General features: G+C 40.1%; 1 protein-coding gene and 1 long non-coding RNA gene across 2 annotated transcripts in view; one reads left to right on the top strand and one right to left on the bottom strand.

The window, feature by feature from the left end:
• Positions 1–586, top strand: part of C2H8orf89 (chromosome 2 C8orf89 homolog) — a 19447-nt gene extending 18861 nt beyond the window's left edge. Inside the window, exon 8 of the mRNA XM_054016768.1 lies at positions 282–586. Coding sequence (XP_053872743.1) covers positions 282–433 — 152 coding nt within the window. The 3' untranslated portion in view covers positions 434–586. The remainder of the gene's footprint in view (positions 1–281) is intronic.
• LOC128830893 (uncharacterized) lies at positions 238–18058 on the bottom strand. Its single transcript, XR_008443708.1, has 6 exons — positions 17619–18058; positions 15256–15449; positions 14428–14674; positions 9208–9381; positions 1736–1864; positions 238–320 (listed from the first exon to the last, which is right to left on the bottom strand). It is a non-coding gene; the product is annotated as an uncharacterized LOC128830893 (long non-coding RNA).

Here is an 18058-nt window from a genome sequence, read left to right as displayed (position 1 = left end):
CTTTTGCTTGTCCACTGCCCCTTTCAATATGGATTTGACTGTTGAGATGTTCACCATTTAAAAATACATATACTGTCAAGACTTGTTTTCTAGAATCCTATATCCCCATGTTGAGGTTTTAAGTTGAAAGTGGAATGCCAAATTTTAGGGTTAGACTAGTGATTCATTAAACACAAACCAACCTTTCAAGTAACTCTGCTGAAGACATATTTTTTATTAAAGGTACTTAAGACCTACCTGATTTAGTATGGTAGAATCAGTGGGTTTTTCCCGCCCCTTAGGTCATCACCATTTCACAGATCCTTTTGCTGGAGCTCCACCTGAATACATACAGAGACTCTCTGAAATAAAATCATTTCAGTGTGAAACTATACGTCAAGAGAAAAACAAAAAATTGAAAAGGGGCAAGAAAGAAGAAACATGGACAAGCTGATGGGCAAGAAACAAGCTCTTGTGTACACTATTTTGTGAGCTTAGATTGTTTTGCCCACTGAAATACAAAAACTTTGCTTTTAAATACAGTATGATGCTAAATAATGATTTACCTGAAAACCTGTTTAATGTAAATAAACTGTAAATACCAAATCTTGTGATATATTTAATAAATATTTTATATATTTATACAGAGCAGCGTGCAGTGCTTTCATTAAAAAGTAATAACTTGAGTCTTAAAGATATGGATTACAGTTTGTATAATGTAGACTTGAAATATTAATCTTTAAATGAGAAGCAGACCTTTGATTGTATTAACTCTGCCACTAAAAACCAGCTACGTGTACACATGAAAAATAGACTTCTATGGTGGAAACTATAGTACATTTAATCTTTAATAAATTTACTTCTGTACTAGATAAAAGGGTAATTGTATATATTTTAATGATTTTATCTCATTTTGCAGTTTAATATAATCAATTACTGTTCAATTAATAATGAGCATATTTAGAATGAGAAAAATTTCCACTGGGTGGCATAGTTACTCCCATATAAAATCCACTATTTGTATATCATCAATAAACTTTGGGGCCAGATCTTCCTCCCTTTCATAAAATTTGCCTCTACTGATCTGGCTCTGAGTAGATTCAGTTCCCTCCTCCTGCCCAAACCTATGGTAGCTCCTCTGGGGGACTGCCTTCAGAATTGTGGGAGATAGGCAAGAGGAGAGATAGGTTTCCCTGGATTTTCTCCTTCTCCCATCCCATCCCAAACATTCTGGGGAAACCAACATACATTTTGTCTATATATTAATTTGTGATTGCTTCATACCATCAGAGGGCAAGGTATCTTTTGGAGGAGTAAAAGTAGGGAAGTCCCTGGAAACATGGCTCCTGTAAGAGCTGTACTGTCCAGGGGTTGTTTCCTCGGGATCCCCTATGATAGAAACCCAAAACCGCTTCCGAATAGAATGAGCAAATTCTGCATTCATGATGGAAGAATTCCTAGGAACTGCAGCTTGAAAGCTCAATTGTCTCCTCCACATGGATTATTGCTGCTTAAAGGAAATGAAATCCTTAACAGCCACAAACTACTTTAGGCCAATATTATTTTAAAAATATGCCGCTAATTTTCTACAAGTAATTAGAAAAACTTCCTGCTAGGCAAAGAGTAGTGCACAAGCAATGTCTAATGTTCTTTAAAATCCATTAATAAAAGCTGGTGAAGCAATACTTCAAGTATTGTGTACAACTAGAAATTTGATAATCCCTGGTTCTCTTCCAGGAACTCACACTTGCAGTACCTGTTTTAGAGTTCAAAGAAAAAAATGATTTGTAGTGTTTGAGTGACATCAGTCATCGCATTGTAAAAGTGGTGATGTTTCCCCTTCCTGGCTTGTAACTTGATATTTTCTCAGTTATTTTGTCCAAATCTAACAAAAGCAAGGGATAGCAAATATTAGAAGAACTGGAATATCAATTGCCATTCTCCTATCGGTAAACACTATTTCTTATATTTTATATAGCATCATTCAACTCAAAGAATTTTAGGGCATGCTAATCAAGTAAGTCTATAGAGATTTAAAATAAACTTCCCTGACCACTGAAATGCTGCCCGCTCTGGATCTTGTATGGTATTTTCCCTACTACAGAAATGACTTGTAATAAATATATATATATATATATGCAATTCATTGAGATATTTCACATAGGAAAAAATGTACGTGCAACAATGCAATGAGAATAAACGAATCCTTTTTCTGTTCTGAATGTAGCATCATATAAGAGCTGCTTGGAAACTGAATACAGACCTTAAATGTTTGCCTATTGGTGATGTCAAATAATATTGTATTTGAAGAGATGTCAAGCAAATCTTATTGCCAGTTTATTTGGGCTGTACCTGCAGTTTCAGAGAAGATTTGCTAAGGAACATTCTATGCAATCTGTTTATAGGGTGTAGGCACTAAAACAAACATGAGGCAGCTTAATCAAAAACTCAACAATCTTTCAGGTGTAAAGCTTTTTTCTTCATGGTATTTCTGCTAGCCCTGAATAGGGTGGAAGACAGCTGGAAAATGGGCACTGGAAACCTAGTTGAACCTATGGGACTGATCTAGAACATCTTGGCATTTTGTTTTTCCTTTGACAAAAAAGTGTCTCTCTTCCTCTCTCTCCCCTCCTTCTGTTAAACAGAAAAGAGGCTGAAAAATTGGTAGAAAACGCCCGTTTGCCAACTCTGATTGTGAAATTTCAGAAAATTAGTTAATTCCACCCTGTGAAATGACTTTGGAGTTTTCCTATGAAAGCCACCTAACCTTTGCAAACACTCCTAAAATTAACCCAAAATTTTAGCTTATTAAGTAGGTGGTAAATAATATGGTAATTGACTCTTCATATGCCAAGTGCCTAAGAGTAGATTTGTAACATGTCATGTGTCACATGCAGATGGAAGTCTTTTAAAAAAAGAAAATCACATGGCTTGATTTTTCATGATCTCTGAAATCAATGGGAGCTGTAGATGCTCAACAACTCAAATTCAGGCCATTACTGCGTATGAAAGTGTAGCTGATAAGTGCACTATTAGAAAAATTTGGAGAAGCAGTAGTGAAAATGGATAGAACTATGAGGGATTTATGGGGGTATGGAGCAGGGCATCAATCAGTATTTTATAGCCTGTACAGAAGAGTCAAAGAATGTAGATATTTAGAGATTAGGAAAGGCAATAGGAAACTAGTCAGTCTGTTTTTCATGCTGTCTCAATATAATGCATGAGGAAGGGGTACTTGATAAAATGAATGACAGGCAACTTTTAAAGTAAAGTAAAAGGAAACAATTAAATCATTTAGTCAACCTGTGGAAGGCACTGCTGCAGGAGGGCCTAGAGTTAAACATTGCAGCTGCATTTTTAAAGTGAGTGGGTAAAGTTACGATTAAAAATATTTACAGTTACACATTGTAATGTAGGGAAAATCAAGTCTTTTGCTTTCTCTGAAGCGCTGGATGTTGGACATTTCCAAAGGAAAGAAAATGCAGTTGGTAAACTAGTGATCCAATCCAGCACAGTAGTTATCCTTTACCTGTTACAGTTATCTGTGCCTTTGCCGCCACCAGAGTACCCCGTGTGCTTTATATGGTACTTCAACTTGAAATCATCAAGAAGCAGGAGTCGATGCAGTGAATCGTACAGATATGTGAAGCTAAGCTGATCATAATTTATGCTCTGATATGATGAGGAACATGATATTGTTACCCCTTTTTTGACCTGAGCAGTTAGCCAAAATGTAGGGTCTTGCAAGTTGTTTTCATGATGACAGTCAGTTATTTCTTTGGGTAGGTCTACACTTACTTCCTGGTTCGGCGGCAGGCAATCGATCCCGGAAGTGCCCGCCGTCGAGGCCAGTACTCCAGCTCGGCGAGAGGAGTACGCAGCATCGACGGGGGAGCCTGCCTGCTGCGTCTGGACCCGCGGTAAGTTCGGACTAAGGTACTTCGAATTCAGCTACATTATTAACGTAGCTGAATTTGCGTACCTTAGTCCAAAGTGGGGGGTTAGTGTGGACCAGGCCTTTGGTGCAATCCTGTTTGTACAAAGTCCTATTTCTCTGAACAAAGGCAGACTCAAACAGGAGACAGTTTTTTTGCTCACAGTTCCAAGTCTCTTTCAGTGGGCACTTTTCACCCAAAAGCTCTCCCCAGGCTTTCCTCAAGGTCAGGCTTGTTTTGGCTGTATCCTTGGCTTTCTGCTCCGTTTCTTTGTCTGTGGTTTCTGCGGTGTCTTTCCTGCTACTCACTCTCACACACCTCTACTAAAACAATATCCAGCAAAGCTCCTCCACCCACATAGTCCAAATTCCTGAGCTGCTTCACATATGCTTTTGTTGTAGGTGGTGACGTGTCACTGTGTTTTGGTTGGGGGATCCCTATTGTTTCAACTACCTGGTTCCAAAAAGGAGCTTCATGCTTCTAACATGAAGGGCAATGGATACATCCCCTAGTTTCAATGAGGTTTATCCCAACCCATAACAATATAAATGCATAGATAATCCATGGCTGGCCATATGAATGAAGCACCCTCTTATTTTTATGAAAACAAGTTTCAGATAGTGGGTAATGAACTTATGAAATCCTCCTAGAGAAGGATGCAGCTGTATATAAACTTCCCATTTAAAGCAGTGGTCTTCCCTTACTATGCTTCTCTCTCTCTCCCTTCCCTTTTTCAGCTACAATGGAATAAATTTAGGGATGACAGTCAAAATTAGAGGTTTAGGAATGTTATGCCAATAAATGGAACTGACTGGTTAAACACACTCAGTTTTATAATCTAAAAAGCCTGTGCTTTATATTCCCTTTAAGAATCACTTCATATATAGCAGGATAAATGCACTTTCAGAAGGCTTTGTTTCAAACAATAGTGACTCTTCCAAGTGGGTACAGTCAGTCTAACATGATGAGTTTTTACTTATGTCACTCTTTGAATATTCATAAGCACGCAGTGGAATTACAGGATTGTTTTGCACTCGCCTAGACTCTGAAAAAAATGAGATTACGCTGTCTAGAAGGAACTTTTGCAGCAGAGTGTGCATTATAAGTACTGAGGTGCCACACAGCTTCCTAAATTATTCTGTTGCTTAGTTTTTCCTCCATCTAGTGAATTTAAAATGTGAGTAGCCAGAGAAAACTGTTTCTCTTGTGGCAATCCAGTGCAACTCAACATGCTCAAATCTGTTTTCAGTGCAAAGCTGCTGAACCCGGTAGCAGAACCAATTAATAAAATCTTCAGCTTCCACACAGTCATGGCTTGAGAGGTGGAAGAGGAAGTCTCAGTGGACCATGGGCTTTCACTAGCTACATTCAACTAATGCTCAAAGGGCCTTAAAGTTGGAAGAGATGGGCTTCTCTCTCTCATTCCTTCCTGCCTCCTCCTTAACGGTGAAGGCCCCCTCATAGTTAAACTGGATGTTGACATCCAATTCCAAGACGCCACCAACTGAACTAAAAATAAGCCTGTTAGATCCTTCTCTGCCCCACAGTCAAGAGCACACGTCCTCCCTCAGTTTAGCTCTTCCTGTTAATGGTTCTTTAGGTTCTGAATTTATTCCCTTGAAGATTTGGTTCAGAAAGCACTTTAGATGCAGCCATATGGTGCAATACCTCTTGACATAAGGCCTATGATGTCTCTTCACTTGAAGCAATACATTTATGTTCTCTATTTTCACTGAAATCATTTTGGAGATAGGAACCATCTAGCTTCTGGCTGAAAGAGCTAATCTCTTTTGTTCATTCCCCCTTATCATCCAGAGGTTCAAAAAGAAATTACCTGCTTGGTCATCCTGACCATCTCCTCAGGGAGTTATGGTTTCTATAGACTTACAGGAGGCCACTTGAACCTCCATTGTTGGGCTCTCCCGTTTGGCAGAGGGTTGCTGTTTTTCCAAAACACTTACAGAGATCTCATTTAAGTGCCTCCTACTGGCCATTAGACTTGTACTAGTTCCTAATACTTGTTGTAAATTTGGCCAAGGTTTCACTGACCCCTTTTGTACAGTCTAGGAAGTTTGCCTTCTGTACCTATCTGTCTCCAGACAGCCAAAGTTCAGGCACCTATCCAGGAATTTTGAAGTCTACACCAAAGCTCTTTGAACAGCTACATGGACTTCTTGTGTCCTAACCGGCAGTGGCTCCTTGAAATTTCATCCAGTTCTGGATTTTTTTTCATACGATACAGCAATCCTGGCACCTGAGAGGATAAGTATTCTCCACCAAGTCAATGTAAAAGGGAAAACTGCCCAATACCACTGTATTGGATGGTGGTAAAGAGAGACTCACTCCCCTCCAGTTAGGGGCCCATATGGGAAGCAGAACAGCTCACGACTGTCCCAGTTGTAACTCAAGTGCTATACAAGCGTTATAGAGCATAGAGACATAAATGATGCTCTGTTTGCTTGCTGATACTTCTTAACAGGCTGGCCAGTACTGGTTCAGACAGACAGTTCCTAAGTTGTAGCCATCTAACCAAGCAGAAGGGCACCAGAAGCCCTGGGTTTCCCTGACTACAGCTTGCTTTTCCAACAGAAAAATGCAGACAAACATTTGCAAACTGTCAGCAGATTTTCAAAATGTCAAGCACTCCCTAATCAGGATGAAAAACATTTCTTCATGAGAAACTTTTGATCAGCTCTAAAGCAGCCTAAGAGGGATTTCCCTGCCCTGAGGCCTTGTCATCTAGTCGGAAAAGTGAATCCTTGCAAATAGTTTATCCTTCCCAAGGAATGGGCTCTCTTCCCCGTGGTGTTTTGGTCTCTGGCATTTGGCAGAGTGCCCCCTATTGAAGGCTCAACTCTTTGCACTGACTTTCTATTGGTAATTGAATTGTATTTGTAAACTATCCGTAAAGGCCCTGAATGGTGTGGGACCTGGTTAGCTGGAGTCGCTTTCTTGGCCTATCTCCCTCCCTAGCTGAGAAGCAATTGCTGTTCATTCCTGAGGGCTAAAGGTTCCAAGCCCAGCAGCAGGGATTTCCCAGCTAAGGGCCCTAGGAAGTCCTTCCTCTTTGGAAGTCTGCTGGAGCCTAGGAAACTTTCACAGCATGGTGTCAGATATTTTTATTTGGCTTAGCTTTTGTCTGGTTTATTTGCGTTTGAATTTGGTTATTACAAAAGGATGATGTTTTTAATGCCACCAAGTTGGGTGGTTTTGTGTAAATTAAAATTGTTCATTTTGTGACTAAATAATTGCTCTGCTGCTATGGTAACAGGTGCTGTAAAAATAATAAAAGATATTTCCTATTTTGATTTTTTTTGCTTGTATCCAGAAAGCTGTGGAGTGAAACAGCTGGCGCCAATATGTCAAGTTTTTGGTTGGTTGGCGAGTGCCTGTTTAATAATATTGAAATAAATGGTTTATGTCAAAGGAAATGAGCCATTTGCTGCCTTATTTGGTAACCAGTCTTGAGTCTGTGAAAGCTCGAATTAGGGTCTGCCTTAAAATAAATATTTAAGGTTCCAACAGCAGATTTAATTATTTTAATGTAACTGTGTTGCAATATGCTCAGAGCTCTTTCACTGATTCTTTTGTTTAAAGAACACAGCATTGGTTCTTGGTACTTCCATAAGTGCGGTGCATGTAACTTCAGTTTTAGCTAAACATAGTCAGAATAGAGCTAAACATGAACAATATATTCATATAAATTAAAAGGCAAAAATATTGTTTTCCCTGTCATTGATGCTGGTCAGTGCAAAAGCCCAGGTAGACAGAAATTGCTTTATAAAACACGTTTTAAATATTTGGTACTGAGATGTATACAAATCCAAATAAGTGAAATATCACTATTGGCTTTCCTGAATCTATGCCATCATCCCCTTTTTGGATTATTCCCGAGTAAGTAACAGGAAACTTGGCATTTAGATGGAAAAGAAATGGGTAAGAGGTTGAAAAGTACATAATCATCAGCAGGTCCATCCATATAGCCCTATAGTAGGGATTGGCATTTCATCCAAATAAATGATAAGGCAAGTATATACAAGGAGAAAGAGATACCAAGAAAATAAATATAGAGCTTTTCACTCCAAGTCTATGAGGGAATGTCTGAGCTGGGACCCTTCCCTGGTTTCTTTGCCTTCTTCCCTAGAAGCCTTCTATCCCTTGGAAACTCAGGCTGGGTCTACACTACCCGCCTGAGTCGGCGGGTAGAAATCGACCTCTCGGGGATGCGATGGGACGCGACAATCGATCCCCGAATCGATGTTCTTACTCCACCACTGGAGGTGGGAGTAAGCGCCGTCGACGGAAAGCCGCAGAGGTCGATTTTGCCGCCGTCCTCACAACGGGGTAAGTCGGCTGCGATACGTCGAATTCAGCTACGCTATTCGCGTAGCTGAATTTGCGTATCTTAAATCGACCCCCCCCCCGTAGTGTAGATGTAGCCTCAGTCTTCTATTTCCCATAATTGTTTTCAGTGTTATGTCCGATAAATTGGGCCTGCCTTATTTTTCCTACCACTTCTTGATATGGGATCAGCTCTTTTTTAGGTAACTTTCTCTCTCAGTGACTAAAGCAGGTTGAAGTTTTCTTTGATTAAAAAATAGCCCTCCCCCCCCAAAAAAACTAACATTTTTGCAAATAACGGACTTCCATTTTTCACAATTTTAATAATCATTTCAATGAACTGTTATTGAAATGTTTATGTATTCACTAACTTTCACAAACATTTAATTGAAATGTAAATGAAAAATTGGTCTGTTTTGAACCCTGCAAAACAGAAACAACTTTAAAATTTTGAAATTTCAAATTTATTTTAATTTTTCATCAGGCTGTCTCAGTGACTGCCAAGAAATGGCTGCTTATGTTGGGATGTTTCTTTCTTTTCTCTCCACTTTTTCCATATTTACTTCCTTTTCCCTCTTCTCATCCCTTTTCCCCTTTCCTGTTGTCTAACTGCTTTTCCCTCTCTTTCCCTGCTACCTGCCTTCTGCTGTCAACCTTGCCCTGTTCTTGCCATCAATATTCTTTAGCTAATTGGTTCATCTGTCACCTTTCCACCTGCTGGGTACATTTCTAGTGCACAACAGCTGGATGAAGCATATCCTCGACAAGCTGTTCATGCATGTGGGCAGGAGCAGCTTTAGCACTGTAATACAGTGCGTGAGAGGACCACCTAGCTGGCACCACTAATATTATGGATCTGTGATCCCCAGGATAGACTTAAGAAGTAGGTGCTGAATTTCATGTATAAGCTGACAAGTTTCAGGTCAGGTAATTCAATAGTGTTTCTGTTTACCTTTTTTCAGTGACTGAACTCCAGCGGTAATAAAACGGAGATGCTAGTACTGCACTCCTGCTTATTGTGGTAAGATTTCTTCTTAAATCATTGTTGTGGTAGGCAGGAATGACTCCTTCAGAGCTGCTGAAGTACATCAAAGCAATTGGAGTTGCAGCCTCTGCATAATGAGTCCTGGTATTAAAAAGGTACGAAATTCATGCTGAGGAAGGCTGAGTGTAAGCTAGACATGTTAGTCAATGAATTTGACATTCTTCTACAAATATATGGAGGTGCCAGATTGCATAGACCTAATGGCCACTGAACTGAGCTATTAGGGGCCCACAGAAGCAGCCAAAACTATTCAGCTATTATCTTGTAGACTATCCTTGATAAAGGCAAGGGAAAGTTAACCCTTTACTGTCACATCCACACAAAAGTGGTGTTCTCCTATTCTGCTGTTGTCTAACCATGTCAGAGATGCTGTGCCCATAGGAGTCACAAGTCCAGTGATTTTACTATCATATGCTGAACTTTTCTATATAAAGTAATAAAGAAATTTAGAAGAAAAAAAAAAAAAGGAAACACCAAGTGATTCAAGGGACTTCACCGGACTCCAGTGGGGGATCTGTTGATGAGGTGGTGAGAAATCTTAATGTGGTGCAAACAGCAGAGTGGGATCCAGCAGTTTTTTGTTTGTTGAGAGGAAACTGGACCATCCTCTTGCGCATTTCCCAGAATGTGAAATGTGGGTGCCCTGCTTCCTCCTCCTCCCTATCCCACCAGTGTCAGAGGAGGGAGATGAAATCTTGCATGAAGAGCTGATTGTTCACTGATGCCAGTAAAGTAACTCTTCCGTTATGGAATACACAGGCCTGAACCCAGGTCATCTACTGATTTTACTACAGTAGAACCTCAGAGTTATGAACAGACCAGTTAAACCACACTCCTCATTTGGAAATGGATGTACGCAATCAGACAGCAGCAGAGACCAAAAAAAAAGAAAGAAAAAAAATGAAGAGAAAGTTTTTAAAAAATTGACAAGGAAACTATTTCTGTGCTTGTTTCATTTAAATTAAGATGGTTAAAAGCAGCATTTTTCTTCCACATAGTAAAGTTTCAAAGCTGCATCAGTCAATGTTCAGCTGTAAACTTTTGAAAGAACTATAATGTTTTGTTCAGAGTTACAAACATTTCAGAGTTATGAACAACCTCCATTCCCAAGGTTTCTTTTGCACCCATCACAGGCACCTAGTACTGTCACGTGACTATAATAAAGAATGGATTCCTTTCTTTCAACTCTGAACAGAGACCTTTAATAAAATAAGAAATGCAGTATCATCCCAGAAGCTGGTTCTGTCTGGCTGCAGAGGTCTTTACCACTGCTCCTCTGACTGGAATGCTAAACTGTATTATACTGTTCAGCTGCTAGAAGGTGTTGTGCATAATATACCTCATTTAAGCTAATTGCAGCTGTACCTCACAGTACAGAGCAGTGGTTCTCAATCAGGTGTACATGTATCCCGGGGTACTCAGAGGTCTTCCAGGGGATACATCAACTCATTTAGATATTTGCTTAGTTTTACAACAGGCTACATAAAGAGCACTAGTGAAGTCAGTACAAACTAAAATTTCATATAGACAATGACTTGTTTATACTGCTCTATATACTATACACTGAAATGTAAGTACAACATTTATCTTCCAGTTGATTTATTTTATAATTATATAGTCAAAATGAGAAAATAAGCAATTGTTCAGTACCAGTGTGCTGTGATACTTCTGTATTTTTATGTGCGATTTTGTAAGCAAGTAGTTTTTAAGTGAGGTGAAAGTTGGGGTATGCAAGACAAATCAGCCTCTTGAAAGGGGTGCAGTAGTCTGGAAAGGTTGAGAACCACTGCATTAGAGGATCTTATAATGAACACATCTCTGTGCATCTCTCTAGGAAGGAAGCTCTGTAGCCAGTCCATATCTGGTACAAGAGCCTGATCTGCAACCTACTGTATACAACGTGTATATGATACTACCTGGCTTCCTGCTACTGAATAGCTTTCTTCACAAATATTAAGTTATCCATGAACATGTGCTGGGTAACCAGTGAGAGATGGCTCATTTTCTGTTTCTACTTGCATCCCAAGACAAACCTCTCCCTACAGCTAATATTCCTGCTGTAACCCACAGGAGAGGTTGGCCTGCTCTTAGAAGCCAACAGATTCCACAGCATTGTGATATCTTAGTGTTTAAAGGAATTTGGATTAAAAAATATTGGGTTATAACGCTACATGTGGTAGCTTGCCTATTCAGCCAAAACATTGTCTGTCTCTCTGTGCTGAGCCAGATCACTATCGCTACAATGCAGCTTGTGTTGAGTAAAAGTAACCAACATCAATCCAGCTCATATTCCCTCTGAGTGAGTTAATAATCCCATGTTTGGTTCATTATCCCTCCCACCACCTGAAAGAGCTACAACATTAAAGGATTATTAAAGGATTTCACAATGAACCCTTGGTCACTTATCAACCATAAAGTCAGTTATCCCTGTGGTAATGCTTCACATCACCTGTCTAAAACCTCCAAAGGCTAGCTTTCATGGTATATGTATTTAGCAAGATCAAGGGAATTTTTGCCCTTCTGCTACAAGGGAGGTTTCTTTCCCCTCTGAGCTTACCTCAAAGTACCTGCTTTATGGTTTGACACCCCAGTTAAATTCTCCATTTGATGCTGATCCCAGAATGAGCGCTCATGTGGTAGTGATTATGACACTGGCGGACCAGGTGAAAGCTCATGCCAAAGCCCCAGACCTCACTGAATGCTTACAAATGCATAGCCAGGCCAATTCATTGTGCATTAGTATAGATCAAAGTGATTGTTAAATGTGTAAGAGTATAGTTGTTGTTTAAACTTCATGAAAATGAATTGGATGTTACTTGCATTGTTTTCATATATCTGTACCCTGCTATAATGTAGTAGCAAACATCTACTCTACACTGTGCATATCCCTGTAGCTAAATAACCCATCAAACAAGTCATCAAATGAGAAAGAAGCCTTGTGGAATGCAAATGAAGAACTTTAACAGAAAAGTGTTAATTTCAAAGCAAGTGGACATTGTGTGTGGTGATCAGAGGTCAAAGACTCAAACTGCATTCCTCGCTCTCCATCATCAAAGGAAAAGCCCATGTAGGTAGTGTAATCTAGAGTGCCAATTGATCCAGGATAAGTGACTGGTCTCTTGGGACAGGGAGCAACCTGATGTGATGTGATTTTTGGTTGTGACCTTTTATCACAAAGTTCAGTTTGTTAGTGTGGTAAGATAGACTGGAGAGTCTAAGGGGACTGTCTGTGACTCTACTATGGTAAGACTGATACAATGATCCAGGAGTTCACATTTGTTACTGGCTTGGTGAAATCTAATTATAGAACACACCACTAATTTGGGGGTGTCTTCCCTGTTTTCTGACAGTTTGCCTTGAGGTAGGCACTCACAGTTGTGAGCCACTCCAGTCAGCGTGACAATGATCTTCTATAAAAGTTGGAGGGAAGTTTGCAGGGAGAGGGGAGAAATTGAAAAGGAATGGCTGTACCTTTGGGAGGAAACCCTGGAATTGCAATAGAAAATTACAGGATGGACTGGTAGCACAGCCTATTATTAAAGTTGCTCATCATTTCCCATTAGACCCTGTTTTCAGTTGCTTATAACAACTTTGCCGAACATCAGCTGTTTGGGCTCCTGTTTTCTATTCCATGTGTCTACCTCCAACTGATTCTATTTTATTTTATTTTTAATTTCAGCCAAAACAGTCCAGCCATTTCCAAGAACGATGGTAGACAAAAATGTTTGCCCAGGTTAAAAAATTCTGGCAATCTTTGCTTTGATAAAATCTGCCACACCCTTGCTTGGGAACAGAAGCTTGAACTTTGGCTGGGAGGGTAGCCTTTGTGCCATCCCTGTAATCTGCCCAAATTTGACCAAGTTACAAGACTTTGAAAAACTGCAGTTTGCACATGCTCAGTAGACACTTCAGATGTTAGCAATTGAATTCCCCAAAGATTCTAGCATGCACTAGCCTGGTACTGAGCAGAGCTTTCCCTGCAATTGCAGCTCTGGGCCATGCTGGGTCTGGATCCAAGTATGTGAACTGAGAGCAGGAGCCTGTCTCCCCTGTTCTCCTAGTGCCCCCATGGTAGGCCCAAGTAACATGAAGGAGGAAGCTGCCTGATTCAAATGCAGAAGGACCAAGGGCCTTGAAGGTGGGAGAGAGGTAACGGACTGGTGGCTGGTATGTTAGGTGTGGGGGAAGAAGGGTGACTAGGAGTTGGAGAGGGAAATGTGGGGATGGAGGTGTTGGGGGAGACTGAATTTGGATGAGGACCCAAAGGGGTAGGGGAGGAGACTAGGACTAACAACTAGTGGGACGGGGAGGGGAGACATATGAGAAGGAGCTGGGTTGTGATGGGAGAACTGGCACTGGCTGGGCAACGAGATTGGGGCAAGGAGCCTGTGTGCATGGGGCGATGGGGAAACAGATTGGACAAGGAGAAGAACTGGGACTGGGACCCAGCGAGGATAGGGCAGCAACTGGATACCAGGGTAGGGAGAGAGATCAGACGAGGAGCTGAGAATGGTAGGAAGTGGGACTGTCTGGACAAGGAGACTGGGACTTCATGGGGGGAGATAGAGATGGGAAGCCTGGTGTAGAACTGGGCAATTTTTTTCAGCAAATAGTAAATTTGTCAAAAAATGTATTTTTCAGGCTAATCACATTATTTGCGAATGTGGGTCAAATTTGGCAAATAGTTTCAGCCAGAAAAAGAAAAAGAAAAGAAAATTAGAAATGTTTATTTGAATTAACATCTTGGATTCAAATGGAATGAAAGTGTTTTGTTTTTTGTGTTTCAGTGAGAAAAAGAAACAAAAATCAGTTTTGATTCTAGATTAACCAAGCTTTGTTTTATTTTTCAGTTTGGCCAGTGAACTGAAAAATCAGTAAATTTATTCAGCTCTAGTCTGGTGAGGAAGACTAGGATGTGCTGGACCAGGAGACTGGGACTGAGATAAGAAGCTTCAGGACTGGAGACTGTGACAGGCTAGGTGAGATAAACAGGATTGGGATCAGAAGGCAGGGAAGGGAAAGAGACAGGACTGGGACAAGTTGGAGGGGATGGGGCAGAAGTCTGTGCTCACAAGAGCACACTCCCCAACAGAGCCTGGAATGAAATCCTAGATTCCCGAGTCTCACCTTTCATTCCTCTGCTGTCATCAAATATGTCTGAAACCCACTGGCAAAGTGTTCATCCCCCTTTACTGCTGCTGGTTCACATACAGGATGACAACCTTCTATTGCTATCAGTTACTCTGTTAGACCTCTGCCACTGGAGCTGTGTGGTGGATATAACAGTTCCAATCCTGCTGCTGACCCCTTGTGGGTGTCAATAAGTTACATGATGGAATTCCAGTTCTTTTTTCAATTTGCCTTTTTTTTTAATCTAGGAAATTAGACAAAAAAAAGAACATTATTAAGGTTGTAAAGTCAAGCATTCAAAAGTTAGGGAATGTCAGATTTAATCTTACTCTTGACCATCATTTTTCTGTGACTCAGCTCCCCATCCATAAAATGGGGATAATACCACCCCCACTCTTCACAGGTATGTTGTGAAGAAAAATTAGTGTTTGTGAGACACCCTACTGTAGTGATGAATGCCAGAGAAAAGCCCATGAGGAAATTAATAATAGTTTTCAGAACACCATGCAGTAAATAAGGCTTGGGCCCATCCATTGAACAAGGAAGGATAAAACAAAATATCGAATAGCTCCCCATTAAGTGAGCACCATCCATCATGTGCCCTGAATGAGGCAAGGGGTCCTATGAAAAAAATAGCATGAGATCATGTAATTAAAGACTGTACTATAATACATATGCACAAGGGGGCTGAATTAAAATTGCACAGGTAACCTTACTTCTGCCTTTTTTCTGTGAAATATATACAGATGCACCCTCAATGAGATAAGCTAGACAATAAGCTACATTCATCTCTGATATAACTATTGAAATCAAAGTTCTCTTTACCACAGGTTGGAGATCGGATCCTCCCCACAGTCAACCATCTTCTTCTGCTCCACAGGTCATATTTTGCCCTCATCATAGGATGCAGAGCAGCATCCTGCTCCACTCGCCATTTCACAATCTATCCCAGTGTCCATACAGAGCCTCCATTTCACTCATATCTCAGCACCTCCCATGTATCTTTCCTCATACCGTCCCTGTGAACAAGGGAAGTGTACCTAAGTTACAGACTGGGAACTGAGACCCACGGACGCACAGGAAATCTGTGGCAGAGCCAGGAACAAACCGAGATTTCCCGAGGTCTAGTGTAGTGCCTTAACCACGAGACTATCCATTTTTTGTATGAGCTAGAATGCCAAATCTACCCATATCCCTCTACTTACAAAACCTAACTGAATCTGCTTCATTCACTCTGAGAACATACATTAATATATGCTGACCATCGATGCCTGAGTAACACATCACTGAAATATCATAAAGGTCCATTACCATGGCTAATGTATTATAAAAGTTATAGAAACTTGGTTCTAATGTTCACCTCCCAGCTTCAGATGCACTGAAGGTAGCTGCTTTGGTTTTCCCAAACTAGGAAAGAGTCATGTGGTCACATGATTCTGGCTCTTTGTATCCATGTGCTAAATCACATCTAAAGAAAGCTAAAAACATAGAAACCCTTTCTTAATATTACTTTTCTACAAAAAGCAATAGCTGTAGTTGTGGCAGGCAAGTCATGTGAAGAAGAATGTAAAGGAAAGTGATCCATTAGACAATTTCTGTGTTACGCTGTGATCTAGACTATGAAAACATATGTTTGAAGTTTTTGAAAAAATGAAAGTTTTTAAAATAGTTTAGGGTTATTTTACTCATAAGTCATATTTTAGACTGTGCTGTTCCTTTAATGAAAAAAGAAACAAATGTTCTAAGTTTAGTTCTGGATCTGTTTAAAAATTTGAATAACTTAAATTTTGGTAGCAATGACAATTTTTCAGTTTTCATAGATAATTTCTGAGCATTTGGAACATAAAATAGGTGAGAAACCATATTTTTCCTAAGACAACAGGCAAGCTAAGTAGCTGGCAAAGCAGACACATTGGAGACAAAGAAACATAGGAGCAAAAAAGGACGTATGTGAATGGCAGTAATCAGTTCCACCAATTCTAAGAGATTTTATGTCCAATTTTGAAATCATATGGTCTGTTATAGAGTTGGGTTAGACCAGATGATTAATATAGTCCCTTCTGGCATTAAAATCTATAAATCAGATAAGAAATCAGATAGATCTTTACATGTAGCTTAAAACTGCAGTGAACGTGTCATTCCTCAGTTGAAAGCCTCAGTGAAAGCCGATCTAAGGTATATGCCATTTCCTTCTCTGTAGAGCTCACATTGTAGATTGATGCCCTATGGCTCCATCTAGAGATTAGTCTAGAGATTAGCTACAATCTTTCCCTACCTCCACATAGTTCTGTCCTTGAAAAATGACCCAAATTATGATAAGAAGGTATTTCTATCATTGAATAGCAAAGGTTATATCTTGGTATCTGGTCTTATTCATACCAGCTATGTAAAGGTACTCTCCAGCAGATAGAGGTAAATTCATTCTGGGAATTCTGCTGCATTGGTAGTCAAGATCTTTCACTTAGTGAAGACTCCACCTGGAGAACTGTATTCTGTGTAACAGCCTGTACTTTTTAGGCTGCTATGATTCTTTAATTTTGCAGCCCCCAGTATAATTTGACAATCAAGCACATATTTCTGATATTGCTGGTTTTAGTTTGGGCAGAAAATTTTTGCCAACTTATTCCTTTCGGGAGAACGGTTACTAAATATTAAGAGTCATTACTGCTTTTGTAACATATTTCAATATGTAGCTTATTATAAAGATGTTACTAGGATATTTCTGTAGGCTTACATTTTATTATGGCAGCAACTTTATCCAATGAAATGCCTCCTATTCTTAAATCTTGCATCATAAATCTTGGTATCTCTAACGATTATGCTGAAGTTTTTAAAACATCCATAAGCTATGTATAATGCTATTTAGAATCTGAGGGGATGGGTTAATGGTCTCACTCATAGGTTCGAATCCTGGCACATACTTCAGCCTTCTAAAGAAGATAAATGGCTTTCCATTCAGCTTACTGTACTAGGAGCCCCTGGCAATCCAAGGTGGAAGAAGATCTCAGAGAAAAGGATCTCCTTCACTATCCTGATTCCTAGCTGTGGAAACACAAATCCTCCTTTTCCTCAGGAATGCATGGGCTTTTCTGAAGTTACTTCTGCCCTCCCTGGGTTTGATCACTGTGAGTCAGACACATTAATTTGTACCGGCAGAAGCAAGATCACGAAAAACAGTTTTTTCTTACCTCACTAATTGTTCTCCAAGATGTTGCAGCAACACATTGCAGTAGAATGAAGACACCAGGTCCTCAAGAACCTAATGGAAAAAATTAAGGATGGGGATTTTTTCCCCCTCGTTAAAAAAAAAGAAGAGATGTTGGACTGGTCACAAAATTGTGGAATGTTAGTAAACTGAGACATTTTTCACACTGACAAAAGTTAAATGTGGGTACAACCTAAATGGTAGGAAACTAGGTTCACAATCCTGAAAACATTTATGCATGTGCTTAATGTTACACCCAGTAGTAGCCCCACTGACGTCAGTGGGACTACGCAGAAGCAGGGCCTAAGAATAGAATTGGGGGGTGTGACAGACCCAGACCAGTGGGGTACAGGAGTCTGGTAGAAGGCAAATATACTGGTCACTGGATAAGTAGTTTTCTGTTCCCTGAGTGACCAGACCTAT

The sequence above is a fragment of the Malaclemys terrapin genome, chromosome 2 (genome assembly GCF_027887155.1).
Source record: "Malaclemys terrapin pileata isolate rMalTer1 chromosome 2, rMalTer1.hap1, whole genome shotgun sequence".
Classification (NCBI taxonomy): domain Eukaryota; kingdom Metazoa; phylum Chordata; order Testudines; family Emydidae; genus Malaclemys; species Malaclemys terrapin.
The sequence above is the reverse complement of the archived record's forward strand: the minus strand, read 5'-3'. Positions and strand labels throughout refer to the sequence as shown.